Here is a 12,810-nt window from a genome sequence, read left to right as displayed (position 1 = left end):
ACTTTTGTTAGATGGCCATACAGCCTCTGGCATCCTTTGTAATAATAATCGTAATCTTGTAAAAGATTCTTTCTGCTAGGATATTCTGTATCACTTTCTATATTCTGTCTTTATTTAACAAAAGATTACTTTGAAGTCTAGAAACCTGCTGACTTTTTTGCAAGAACATCTCAAGTTTTCTGTATCATTTTAAGAGATAAGTAACCATGTAACATGATTTCCGGAGATGAGAAAACAAAAACCTGGTTATCTGCCATAATCTTGCACTTCTGAATTTAATCATGAAGTTTGGCATTATACTCTATTCAGAGCACTGCAATTAAAAACTCTCTCTGTTACATGGAATTCAATTCCTGATCTCAACAAAAAAAGAGCTTTCTGTTTGTAGAAATAGACGTATAGCATATTTTAATTTGCTTTGTTCACCAGCGATTTCTTGCTTTTGGGGAAAGCTATGGAACTAGGTAATAGAGTTGCTGAATAAATTTAATTACAGAAATATTGGGTCTGAGTTTGCTAGATTTCAGGTTCTTGTAAGAGCAAAACTTTCTGGAAAGCCAAAGGATATATCTGTTTCCAGGATATACTTCTATTCAGCCACTTCTTACAGAAAATTTATTTTGAAATATAATATTGATATTCTTATATGGTAGTTGTGTGCTTTTGTAGAGGAAGTATCACAATGTGCATTCCATTAATTACTTAATGCCAAAATAGGTTTCTAAGCAGGTTCTGATGTATAAAAATCAATTAAACATTAAAATATCAGCATCCATTACTAAAATGCACAAAGTAACAATTTTGTTAAAACAACACAGCAATTAAGGGAGGACAGTAAGATCAAGAGTATATTGTGAGTTATTTCCTCATAGGATTACTTTACATGCCCCTGATCGTCTTTATTCTTCTTTGTACTTGTTCCAATTAGTTGATACCTTTCTGCAAGTGTGAATGGAAGAACTGGCTCATACTGCTGGATGTGTAATTCAGATTAAATATTATGAATTAAAACAAGAAAAAAAATATTTGATTCACAAGGGTTTGGTTTTTTTTATATATATAAAAGAAGTGCACCTGTTATGGAAGTTTTTTTTTTTTAATATATAAAAACCTTGCTTAAACTATTCAGAATATGTGTATGTATGAATCATGGTAGCATCATGATATAATCTGTATTTTACAGATAAAATTTAATTTCTTGAAAATTGATGCTTAATATATTTTCCACTCTGTGCTCATGACAGATTTTCTGGAAAGGTAAAAGTAACAGTTGGACTAGGCAGCGTAGCATGTTCATCCACATCTTGAAGATTTCATTTTTCCCTTATGTTCCAGCGTCTGTTGCTCTTTAGCTGTATTTCATTGAATATCAATTAAGGAAGAAGACAGGGATTGGGAAACAGCTACAGTAATGATAAGGATTTTTATCTAATTTTAAATTCAGGGCATGTTGTTTGGAAGTTTCATGGAAATATTATTTCAGTTTAATCAGTTTCTCAGCAATTCCTATTTATTCTGAAGAAGGCCGAGGATTGTTATTTTGATAAGTGTTTTGTTCTCCATTGGGGGGAAATGTTAGTTTTCTTCACCCCATGGAAGGAGGTTAGCTTAGTAGTCTTTGCCAAAGCTGCTTAGCAGATGGTGATTGTGTAGTGAGCAACATCCCTACTCAGATTCAAAGCATTTTATGGGGGTCTACCAGACTACCCTATCGCTAGTGTTCTTCTCTCCCTATATCTTGTGTTTCTAGCAATCTTCCACCCAAATGGTTCAATAGACAGCCATCTGTCAATCTAGACCACAGTTTGTCCATTTCTCTCCATCAATTTTGACAACTTCTGTTTTGAAATAAGTAAATGCACACGTGCCCTTTAGTATAGCACATTTCCTGTTACCCTGTGTAAAGTAAATATCGTTTTACCTTCTAAATTGTTCAAAGAAAAACAGAGTTTGGGTTCGTACTGTGTTTCCTTAAGTCTATTTTTCACAAAGTGATATAAATGTGTCTACTGATGACATGCAATATATTAACGTTTGATGGTTTTGAATCTAGGACTACTTTATAGTCTAGAAACTATAGATAATTACATTTTGGAGTAGAGAGATGCATGGGCAACAATGGAGAGGTCACACTTTAAGACTTAGTCTCCTGGGTTCCAAAATGGTTCAAGACTCTGGGGTATCTACCTCTGCCAAAGAATCAAGATTGAAGCAGAGCAGCAGACTATGACCTTTAATATGTATTATATGCATAATTTATGTATTAAATATGTCCATTAAAATATGCTGTTTTTTATGGTAAAACCCAGAAATGTCTTTGAACTGGAAGGGGCGGGCAGCAATATAAAAATGTAGGGTTCCAGTCAGCCTAAACAAATGTGGAATTTGGAGCAGAATTTAATATTCAAAAATGTCAGCATGCATTTTTATATGTAACACGTTTGTTGTTCATTCAGCTGCAAAGGTGGGTTTGAAAGTGTGTGCCTGGTGGAAACTCTGAAGCCAGAGTTAGATTTGAAGATGTTGTCAGGGAAATAAAATACATTCATTCATCCTCAGGACTGGAAAAAAGACAGGATTTATTAAAATAGCAAAACATAACCATAGAATCATAGATCTGTAGAGTTGGAAGGGCCCATGAAGTCATCTATTCCAACATCCTGCACTGTAGAAATCCTTTGCCCAACATGAGGCTCAAACCCACAACCTTGAGATACACAGTTTCCTGTTCTACCAACGTAAGCTATCCCAGCAGTTAGTTGATTGATGGGATTTACTTGGCCAAAAGTCCTTTTCTCTTCTTGAAGCAGAAGTATGGTCACATTTTTTCTTTTTCTTTTTCTTTTTGGCAAAGAATATAAGGCTGGAGTAGCTGGTTGTGTGTTTTGGTCTCACACTACTTTGTGCCAGTTCTCTTGGGAACATTGTCACTTTTTTGCTGAATGTGTCCCAAACATTGGTGGGTGGATGAAGTTGTATACAAATGAATAAATTTGACACTGGCACAATTTCACCCCTGTGCTTTAGTCTGCATATGTTGGTTTGTTGAGGCCCATTTTCCACCAGGGAGGGGCAGTCTGCCAGGGGCCACATACCTAGGTGGAGACAGAGCTGAAGATAGGAACATAAGGAACTGCCTTTCATGGAGTCAGACCATGTAGCTCAGTGTTTTCTGAATGGCAATGGTTCACCAAGGTTTCAGATTAGGGATATTCCCAGCTCTACCTGGAGATACATACCATGAATTGATTTTTAGGACCTATGAATTTGGGAACTTGAGCTATGACCCATTCTGAAAATGGATGGATTGAAAATGGAAAGCAGGATATAGAATACCCTGCTTTAGTTTTCATCACGGCTAACTCAAATTAGAATTCCCACTCCTATGCAGATTTACTCAGAAGGAAGCTCACTGGGTTTGAATGGGTTAATCTCAAATAAGCATACAGATGCAGGGAACAGATGAATACAACTACTGTTCTGGAAAGCAAGCAAAACTAATTTTTTGACAGAATTACAACCCTGGTAGATGAAGAGAATGCAGTGGATGTAGCCTACCTTGATTTCAGCAAGGCATTTGACAAGGTGCCCCATGATATTCATGTAAAGAAGCTGGTAAAATGCAGTCTTGACTATGCTACCACTCAGTGGATTTGTAACTGGCTGACTGACCGAACCCAAAGGGTGCTCATCAATGGTTCCTCTTCATCCTGGAGAAGAGTGACTAGTGGGGTGCCACAGGGTTCTGTCTTGGGCCCGGTCTAATTCAACATCTTTATCAACGACTTGGATGATGGACTCAAGGGCATCCTGATCAAATTTGCACACTTCAAAACGACCTTGACAGATTAGAGAACTGGGCCAAAACAAACAAGATGAATTTTAACAGGGAGAAATGTAAAGTATTGCACTTGGGCAGAAAAAATGAGAGGCACAAATACAAGATGGGTGACACCTGGCTTGAGAGCAGTACTTGTGAAAAGGATCTAGGAGTCTTGGTTGACCACAAACTTGACATGAGCCAACAGTGTGACGCGGCAGCTAAAAAAGCCAATGCAATTCTGGGCTGCATCAATAGGAGTATAGCATCTAGATCAAGGGAAGTAATAGTGCCACTGTATTCTGCTCTGGTCAGACCTCACCTGGAGTACTGTGTCCAGCTCTGGGCACCATAGTTCAAGAAGGACACTGACAAACTGGAACGTGTCCAGAGGAGGGCAACCCAAATGGTCAAAGGCCTGGAAACGATGCCTTATGAGGAACGGCTAAGGGAGCTGGGCATGTTTAGCCTGGAGAAGAGGAGGTTAAGGGGTGATATGATAGCCATGTTAAAATATATAAAAGGATGTCACATAGAGGAGGGAGAAAGGTTGTTTTCTGCTGCTCCAGAGAAGTGGACACGGAGCAATGGATCCAAACTACAAGAAAGAAGATTCCACCTAAGCATTAGGAAGAACTTCCTGACAGTAAGAGCTGTTCGACAGTGGAATTTGCTGCCAAGGAGTGTGGTGGAGTCTCCTTCTTTGGAGGTCTTTAAGCAGAGGCTTGACAACCATATGTGCTCTGATGGTGTTTCCTGCTTGGCAGGGGGTTGGACTCGATGGCCCTTGTGGTCTCTTCCAACTCTATGATTCTATGATTCTAATTCCTTTCTGACTTAGGCTTCTGGCATGAGTTTGCATCCAGTGAGTTTGTTTCGAGACAGTGGAAGTTGGGAATGGAACTTCTTTCCCCAAACCATACAATCAGAAAGAAAGTTTTAAAATTTGAATATAATATTGCTCCTTTGAAAGGAGAAAATACTTTAAAAGGCCAGGATTAGTGCAGCCATAGGAGATTTTAGGGGTTGCATGAATTGAGTTTGGGTACCACATGTTGCCTGCAAGCTGCCTACCTTGGTATCTAGCAACCAAAACAGTAATGTTTATTTTTCATTTTTCTCTCTCCATGATGTACAGAATGTGACAAGCTGCGAAGGGATGGCTATCGAAGTTCTCAATACTATTCTCAGGGCCCAACTTTCTCATCTTCTTCCAGTGCAATCTGCGGAAGTCACCACGATGACTATGAAGAAATTGAACAAAAGGTGAGGTACCAAGCACCCTAGGAAATAATGTAGTATAATGCACATATAATCAAAAATTAAATCAACATAAAACACAATAGAACTCTGCAAAATATTTAGAAAATAAGGGCCTTTAAAGCTATGCTGTTTTTAAAAACACCACCTATAGTGTGGTTCAACTCAAAGAAGAAAATTGCAATGCAAACATCTCTGGCAGGCAGAAGTACAGATTTTGAAACCGGTTATATTAGTATTTGCTGCTTTCATGAGCAAATAGAAAATAAAGCCATTATCTCTTTGTGAGCAGTAGCTTTGTTTTTTGTTTTTTAAAGTGTTCAGAGTTCACCTTACATTTTATTTCAGGCATTTTGTTTCAAGCAAGCTTGATGTGTTCAAAGTGGACTTAGTGCAATTAGGTTCTCTGGAAGGAAATAAACATAGCACTATGCAGATGTTTTGTCGGTGCAAGCATTGCAGCTTGCCAGATGGACCGTTCCCCACTCTCTCTCCTTGCCCCATGCGTTATTCTGGGGGTTCTCCTGCTCCTGCACCAATTTCAGGGACCTGAGAGGGAGGAAAACCAGAGTGTGCAGGCGGAAATCCTTGTGTGAGCTTCCCCTGACAGAACTCATTAGCTGAATCCTTCCCTCTGTTCTAATTGTGCATTTGTTTCTTCATTGTGATTTCTGTATAGTATCCACTTGAGTAATACTTGCCCCTTGTGCAGAAATCTGTTATGTGCACTGTGTTTCATAGCTATCAACTCCTTATCCACCATCTTCTTTCCTTTCTCAGGATCAGCTATGAACTCATAGCATATGTATGTGCTCAACCACTCAACCACTGGCCCTGTTCTCATACATGTGTGTACAATATATAATAATACTTACCTACCTTAAAGGGTTATTGCAAAGATACTGAAATCCGTGAACAGTGAAGACAGCACTGTTTGGATGGGAAGTTGTTGTTGTTTGCACCCTTCTAGCACATTTAATCTTGAAGTTAAAGGCTGCATAATGATACTTAAAAAATAAACAAACACAGATGTGATGCATTTTTCAATAGCCTCCTCACTCCACTCCTTCCCTGTTGGTCTTCAACCATGAGTGTGTGCACTTCAATTTCCCACCTGGAGAGGGTGGGATTCATGCATGAAGATCTTGAGATGGTATTATTTACTTTCAAGTAAATATATTTAGAGCTGCGTTGGTTTAAATCAAAAAAAAAAAATCTTAGCTAGTTTTTGGACTATGATTTTTTAAATATTAATAACAGAAAATAGAGCGCAATGTCCTCAGCAAGTCAGTATTCCTTAATAGTCCTGCAATTTTGTTCCTGTGTAGGAGAAATTATTATATATGTGTTATTTGCACAATCAGTAAAATATTAAAACTGACTCAATGAGTGGCATTATGAGGAGATTATAGAATTGCTGAGGGCTAATTTATAGTGAAATACTACCTAATATTATAAGCAAAATGGTATTTTCCTTGAAAACTACCTTCCCATAAAAATTATCTTAGAGTGATATTCCACTTTTCTTTATTTTGATATGGTATGTACTGGTGGATATCAGTCCTCAGTGAAAGACACAGTGAGATGTACTGTTGGGTGAGGCTGTTGTTATGGTCCCTCTAGAACTAATATTGTGGAGAAGGTGGGAAGCCTGAAGCTGAGGGAGGTTTTGCAGAGAAGTAACTTGGTATCTGAGAATATTTGTTCAAAAAACAGCAGTAATATATTTAGGAGAAGTGTTAGCCTCAAGGGTGGGAGAGGGGAGGTTCCTTCCTTCTCTGTGGCTCCTTCCTGAGATGGTCCCAGAAGGGGGTCTTTCATGGTTCTTGTTGCCCCAGAACTTCAAAGGAAGGGGAAAATGAGCATTTGATGTAAAAGTCTAATGTGCATTCCCTTTGCAAGTCCGGATCAGGATGCAGATGGTATGAAATACATCTACATGGGACCATAGAAATTTTCTGGAAATCAGATCAGATGGTTAATATGATTGACTTCATGCATATTCCTGTAATTTGGTTCATACTGCCCACAGATACTTCTGTGGGGACAGTTTGGGGTGGAGACATCTTTTTAATGTGATAAATGGCCCTAATTCAAGGCAGCATTTCTGACATCCTGTACTGAAGCATATTTCCCTATTGTGAGTCCACTGAATTGGCTGGTTTTTGTTTTATTATTATTATTTAAAAAACCCTTTGATTAAAACACGACAAACTAGTATGATATTTTCTCTCTCTCTCTTCATCACTTAAGCATGTTTTCCTTGCATGGAAACTTGATGTCTTCAGATAGCAACTTCTCTCTGCTTTCTGAAATTATGTTTATCTTGTTGCTATGTTTACTGTGTCTGTTGTGTCTTTTTATGTGTGTGTGTTTTTCATTCTCTTTTCTTTGCCACTCATTCACTTTCTTTTTTCTCTCACTCAACAGTCTAGTCTGTTAGACTGCCTCCCTCAGTCTTGCCTTAGTGCCTGCTGTTGTTTGATTCCATGGAAGATCAAGGTATCTGGCTCCAAAATGGGATCATCCAGCTGTTATGTATATATACAGCTTGATGTTATTGTGATGCTAGAATATTCTCAAATCTTATTTTTAAATTTTCACCTATTGTTGGTTTCACTTTTTCAAGATAAATCTTGTACTAACATTGTGTGATTCTATCCTTATCTTAGTAGTTGTCAATCTAGAACCCTCAGTTTGTATATTTAATGGACTAACTCCTTTTTTGCTGCTCATACTTTGTTAATGTTCTCTGTTCTCTGTGAATAGTTACTAACTTTACAAACTGTTATAAATGTTTTTGTAATTTGGATTGTTGTGCTGTTTTACAATAATTTATTCCAAATCAGACAAACTATATATTGATATATATATGAAATGGAAAACAAAACTTCTTAGCATTGAATCCGAGAGTGAATGTGAGTGTCTGTTAGGTTCCTCTTAACTCACACGTTTTACAACAGGGGTGGCTACCTTCCAGTTCAAGTGCCTAATCCAGCCCCCCCCCCCATTTTTGTCTGCCCCTCAAGACTCCATCAACTTTTGCAATGGTTTCAAATGTAAACTTTTAAAAAAAGTAAACACAGCATTTGGATGAATGGCATCCAGGGTCTAGATGGGGATGCAAGTTATCCCCACTCTGATAATGAGATTTATCATTTGATGAGTGGGAAGAGGATGATAATCCCTGTTTACTGGCTTCAGCAACCAAAATGCCACTAATCTCATTTCTGAACATTCCTTTTCCAATCCTTACTATATGCTTTCCTGTACTGAAAACAAATAATGCTTTTGTTCCACTGTGTTCTATTCAGAGATCATGTAGAAATCCAGAAATCTCAGATGACAATCTTAAAAGATCAGTTTACTGAAATGAAACCTGAAACTTTTAATAACTGCTATTATATTTATTGAACAATCCAACCATCTCAGTATAACACTGGGAAAAATAATATTTAGTAATAGAATTAAGCATGAAAACCAAACTGTGCTACTCTTTGTAATACATAAGAATAATATTAATTTCGCTTCCTATTCATTCTCATTCCTTTTCTTCTAACACTAATCTTTGGACTGAGTTTTAAATCACCACAAATCTGCATACTGTTTGGTTTCTTTATTATAGGCTTTGTTGGAGCAATGAATCCAGGTTGCTGCTTATTCTGAAGAGTTGTTATTTCCTTTGGGACTTGTGCCTGCCTTTGAAATAGTCATTTAAGAACATATTGTTACACACCACCCCAGTCTTCACAGCAGTGCAAGATTCCAGGGGTTACAGCGGAGACTGTGGTGTCTTTATAATATATGGTTCATTTACAACCTGAACCTACAATGGAGGGACTCCCAGGATTACGCTCCAAAGCGGGTCCTGTTCCTCCCATGGGTGCAACGTTGGATTCAAACTTCCCACCCCATTCTGCTCTGACCCACACTTTCCAGCTTTGAAACTGCTTTCTAAATGCAACTATTTTCCCTTCAGCTTACATAACCCCCCACTGCAGTTCTGAAACTTCCTCCTCGCCACTCTGGCATTGTCTGTTGCTAACTACCCAGAACCCAGAGTAAGGGGTTCACCCCTCTCCATGACTTTCTTGATGAGTCATCATTCTGTTTTTGCTTGCTTAATGACTAGGCCATTCACAGGCTCACCTGGCTATTTTGATATAAATCCAAGCACCCAAAAACTCTTGATACCCAAAGACATACAACAATATTCAAAGAGTGGATTCTTCATTCCCAGCTGTTTGTTGGGGAATACAGCCAGAACACAGGAATTCTCTGGGGCAAAACTAGGGACTGTGGCAGGGTGGGGGGGTCGCATCGTGGGATGCATCCATTGCAAGAAGTTAGTACAGTCGTACCTTGGTTCTTGAGCACCTTGGTACTCATACGTTTTGGCTCCCGAACGCAAAAACCCGGAAGTAAGTGTTCCGGTTTTCGAACACTTTTTGGAAGTCGAACGTCCGACGCGGCTTCCGCTTGAGTGCTGAAAGCTCTTGCAGCCAATAATATTAATTTCACTTCCTATTCATTCTCATTCCATTTCTTCTAACACTAATCTTTGGACTGAGTTTTCAAACACTTTCGGAAGTTGAAAGGACTTCCGGAACGGATTATGTTCGAGAACCAAGGTACAACTATATTGCACATGCACACCTTTCAGACATGCATAGGTCTTAGAAATTCCAGAGCTGATGTTTTCAAGATGTTGACTGGTAGATAGTGTTAAAGCCCTACCTCAGCTGCCCTAACCATAAACATCTATAATTTTATGATTCTGTAATTAATTTCACCCTTGGTTGAGCTACTTTTGAAAGGTTGTTTTCCATCAGGGCTGAGAATAGGGCCAGGTGTGAGTAGTTTCCCCTCACCAAGCGATCCCAGGACCTGGAGGATTTTTTAATGCATTAAAGCAGGCTTTGCCAACCTGGTGCCCTCCAAATGTTTTGGCCTTGGCACAAGAGAAGGAAACAATTGCTGCTTGGGTTGTATCAAAATGTTTGTATGCACTAAAACTTGACCAACATTTGGACAGTGTTTTGTCAGAGTAGCTGATCTGACTATTTAAATCAGGCACAGGTGAACTTGGCCCTCGAGATGTTTGGGGACTACAACTTCCATCATCCCAGACCACTGGTCCTGTTAGCTAGGGATGATGGGAGTTGAAGTCCCAAAACATCTGGAGGGCCGAGTTTGCCTATGCCTGATTTAAATGGTCTATTATTTATTGGCCATCGGATCAGCTGATTTATTTTCCCATGTGTTGAAATTGTGAATTTTGTTTGTTTTGTATAACAAGGATTCAGATATAAATTTCCCTGTCTGCCTATGTGTGTGATTTGTTTTGCCTCATGCCTCATAATTGCTTTTAAAATATTGTTTCAATGTGTTTAATAGAACCGAAAGTGACCACCTCCCAATCGCCATCTCCTTCCTCCACACACAGCTGGGGCTTCCCAGCTCACTCCACCTTCAGGACCCACTGATCTTAGCCCCCGGACGTAAGAAGTGGGATACCTATCTGGAGCAAGACATAAAAGTCCTCCTAAATTCCCCTGAGATCCTAGCCTTGAAAGCTCAGCTGTTAACAATGAATGTGAATCATTTCTCAACTTTTCAGCAAATTCTAGCCTACTTGCTTCCTTCTCTCACGAAACCTCCCCATGCGATTCCAACCTGGAAGAATCAAACTTGGTTCGACCAAGAATGCAAACAGTGCAGAAGTTGGCTTAGATCTCTTCAGTCTGATTTGAAATCAGATAGCACCCAGAGCAAAATCAGGGAGGTAGCCCAATTCCGTTCATACTACAAGAAGCTGCTTCAACATAAGAAATTGTTCTTTGCGAAAGAACGCTGGACGGCGCTGTCAGTGGCCATTAAAACCCGTGACGACAAGAAATTCTGGAACTTAATTAATGCAGGTTTAAGACCCCACTCATTCATCGTTAATAACATCACAGCAACCAGTTGGCACTCTCACTTTGCTCAGCTGTATTCTGCCCCAGATCCAGTAGTAAACGTAGTCTCTATTCTACCAGCATCTGCCTTGCCCACCTGGGAACCAGTTTCCCCAGAGAGATGTTTACAACTAATCAGCATGCTTTCAGGGGATAAATCCCCGGGGGAGGATATGATACCACCGGAGGTATTTCTATCGAACCAGACGTGGTGGGCCCCTATTTTAGCATCTCTCTTTACCACTATTAATGCTACTCTTAAGATCCCATCTAACTGGAAACAGAGCATAGTCATCCCAATACATAAAAAAGGGGACCCACAAGATCCGCGTAACTATCGACCTATCAGCCTGCTGGATATCTCATACAAGGTTTATTCTAGATTCTTGCTAGAGAAATTAATCGAGTGGGCAGAAGAAACAAAGCTATTCCACCCGGAACAGGCTGGCTTCCGTAAAGGTCATAGTACATCTGGCCAATGTCTTGTTCTATTTACCCTGATTGATAAATACCTAAACAGGTTCAACTGCAAACTACACGCGGCTTTTGTGGACCTGACCTCCGCTTTCGACTCCATCCCTAGAGATAGGCTATGGCAGAAGCTTAGTTACACCAACATAGATAAGAGGCTCCTCCACCTTCTTATGGAAATTCACAATGATATATCGGCCAGAGTAAAATTTGGCCCTCTGGGAGCCCTTTCTGATTCTTTCCCTCTGAATAAAGGGGTCAAACAGGGCTGCCTCTTGGCCCCTTTTCTATTTAATTTCTACATCAATGACATCGTTACAACCATGAAGGCCCTAAACCAATCTGCCCCCTCTTTACAACAGCTCAAGATCCCCATATTACTCTACGCGGACGACATGGTGATACTGTCTTTAACCAAGCAGGGCTTAAACAACATGCTCAGAGGGCTCATGACATATTGTGATACCAACTCCCTCAAAATCAATTTCGCCAAAACCAAAATTCTTACTTTTGGCACGAAAACTCGGAAGCCATTCTGGAATTTTGAGGGCCACTCTATTGAATATTGTTCAGCATTCAAGTATTTGGGTATCACTTTTCAGTATGGGCTTAGCTGGTCAGCTCACCTAAATATGTCCATCCTGGCTGCCCGTAGAACCATCAAAGCTTTGGAGAAATTCTTCTATGCAAAAGGCGGCCAGTTGGTTTCACCAGTCAGAAAAGCATTTATCAGCAAAGTCCTCCCGATGCTACTGTATGGGGTTGAAATCTGGGGGTGGAATTTAAAAACACTACAACGGCTCGAGATTCTACAAAACTCCTTTGCACGAAAGGTACTGGGTCTTCCCAAGGGCTCGGTTGCTGCACAGTTAAGAACAGAACTGGGCCTCCCCTCCATTGTTGCGAGAGCCCACATTAGAATTATTAGTTTTTATTGTAAATTAATCAAAGACCCAGGTTCCCTTTTAGCCAGGCAAGCCTTTTTAACTTGTTCTCACAGCAATAAATGGTCCAAGGCCATGGAGACTATTACTGCACGCTACTCCCTCCCAGATCTGGACACGCTGTCAGCTTGGGATCAACATAAAATCCGGGCCTGGATTATTACTAGAGACGAGGCCATGGACCAGGCACAGTCCACCACAGCTCACCTCTCCATGTGGCTCCCTAAAGTGAAAGTGGTAAGATCACTTGCCAACTACTTGATAGACCTGACGGAGCCCAATTTGAGAAGAGCGTTTACCATGGCCCGTTTCCATTCTATACCCACGGCCTTCCTGCAGGGGATTTACTCTAAGACCC

At 39.9% G+C, this 12,810-nt stretch overlaps 1 protein-coding gene across 9 annotated transcripts in view; it reads left to right on the top strand.

Annotated features, from left to right (window-relative positions):
• Positions 1-12,810, top strand: part of NHSL1 (NHS like 1) — a 148,160-nt gene that overhangs the window by 111,091 nt on the left and 24,259 nt on the right. For 6 of the 9 annotated variants that reach the window (XM_081855235.1, XM_081855238.1, XM_081855239.1 and 3 more), the window contains 2 exons: positions 4,959-5,086; positions 7,511-7,582. In XM_081855235.1, the coding sequence (XP_081711361.1) occupies positions 4,959-5,086; positions 7,511-7,582 (200 nt within the window). The remainder of the gene's footprint in view (positions 1-4,958; positions 5,087-7,510; positions 7,583-12,810) is intronic. The other 3 variants (XM_081855236.1, XM_081855241.1, XM_081855242.1) reach the window with 1 other exon arrangement.

The sequence above is a fragment of the Podarcis erhardii genome (genome assembly GCF_964252035.2).
Source record: "Podarcis erhardii genome assembly, chromosome: 3".
NCBI lineage: Eukaryota > Metazoa > Chordata > Lepidosauria > Squamata > Lacertidae > Podarcis > Podarcis erhardii.
This window is presented reverse-complemented; position numbering and strand designations above follow the sequence as displayed.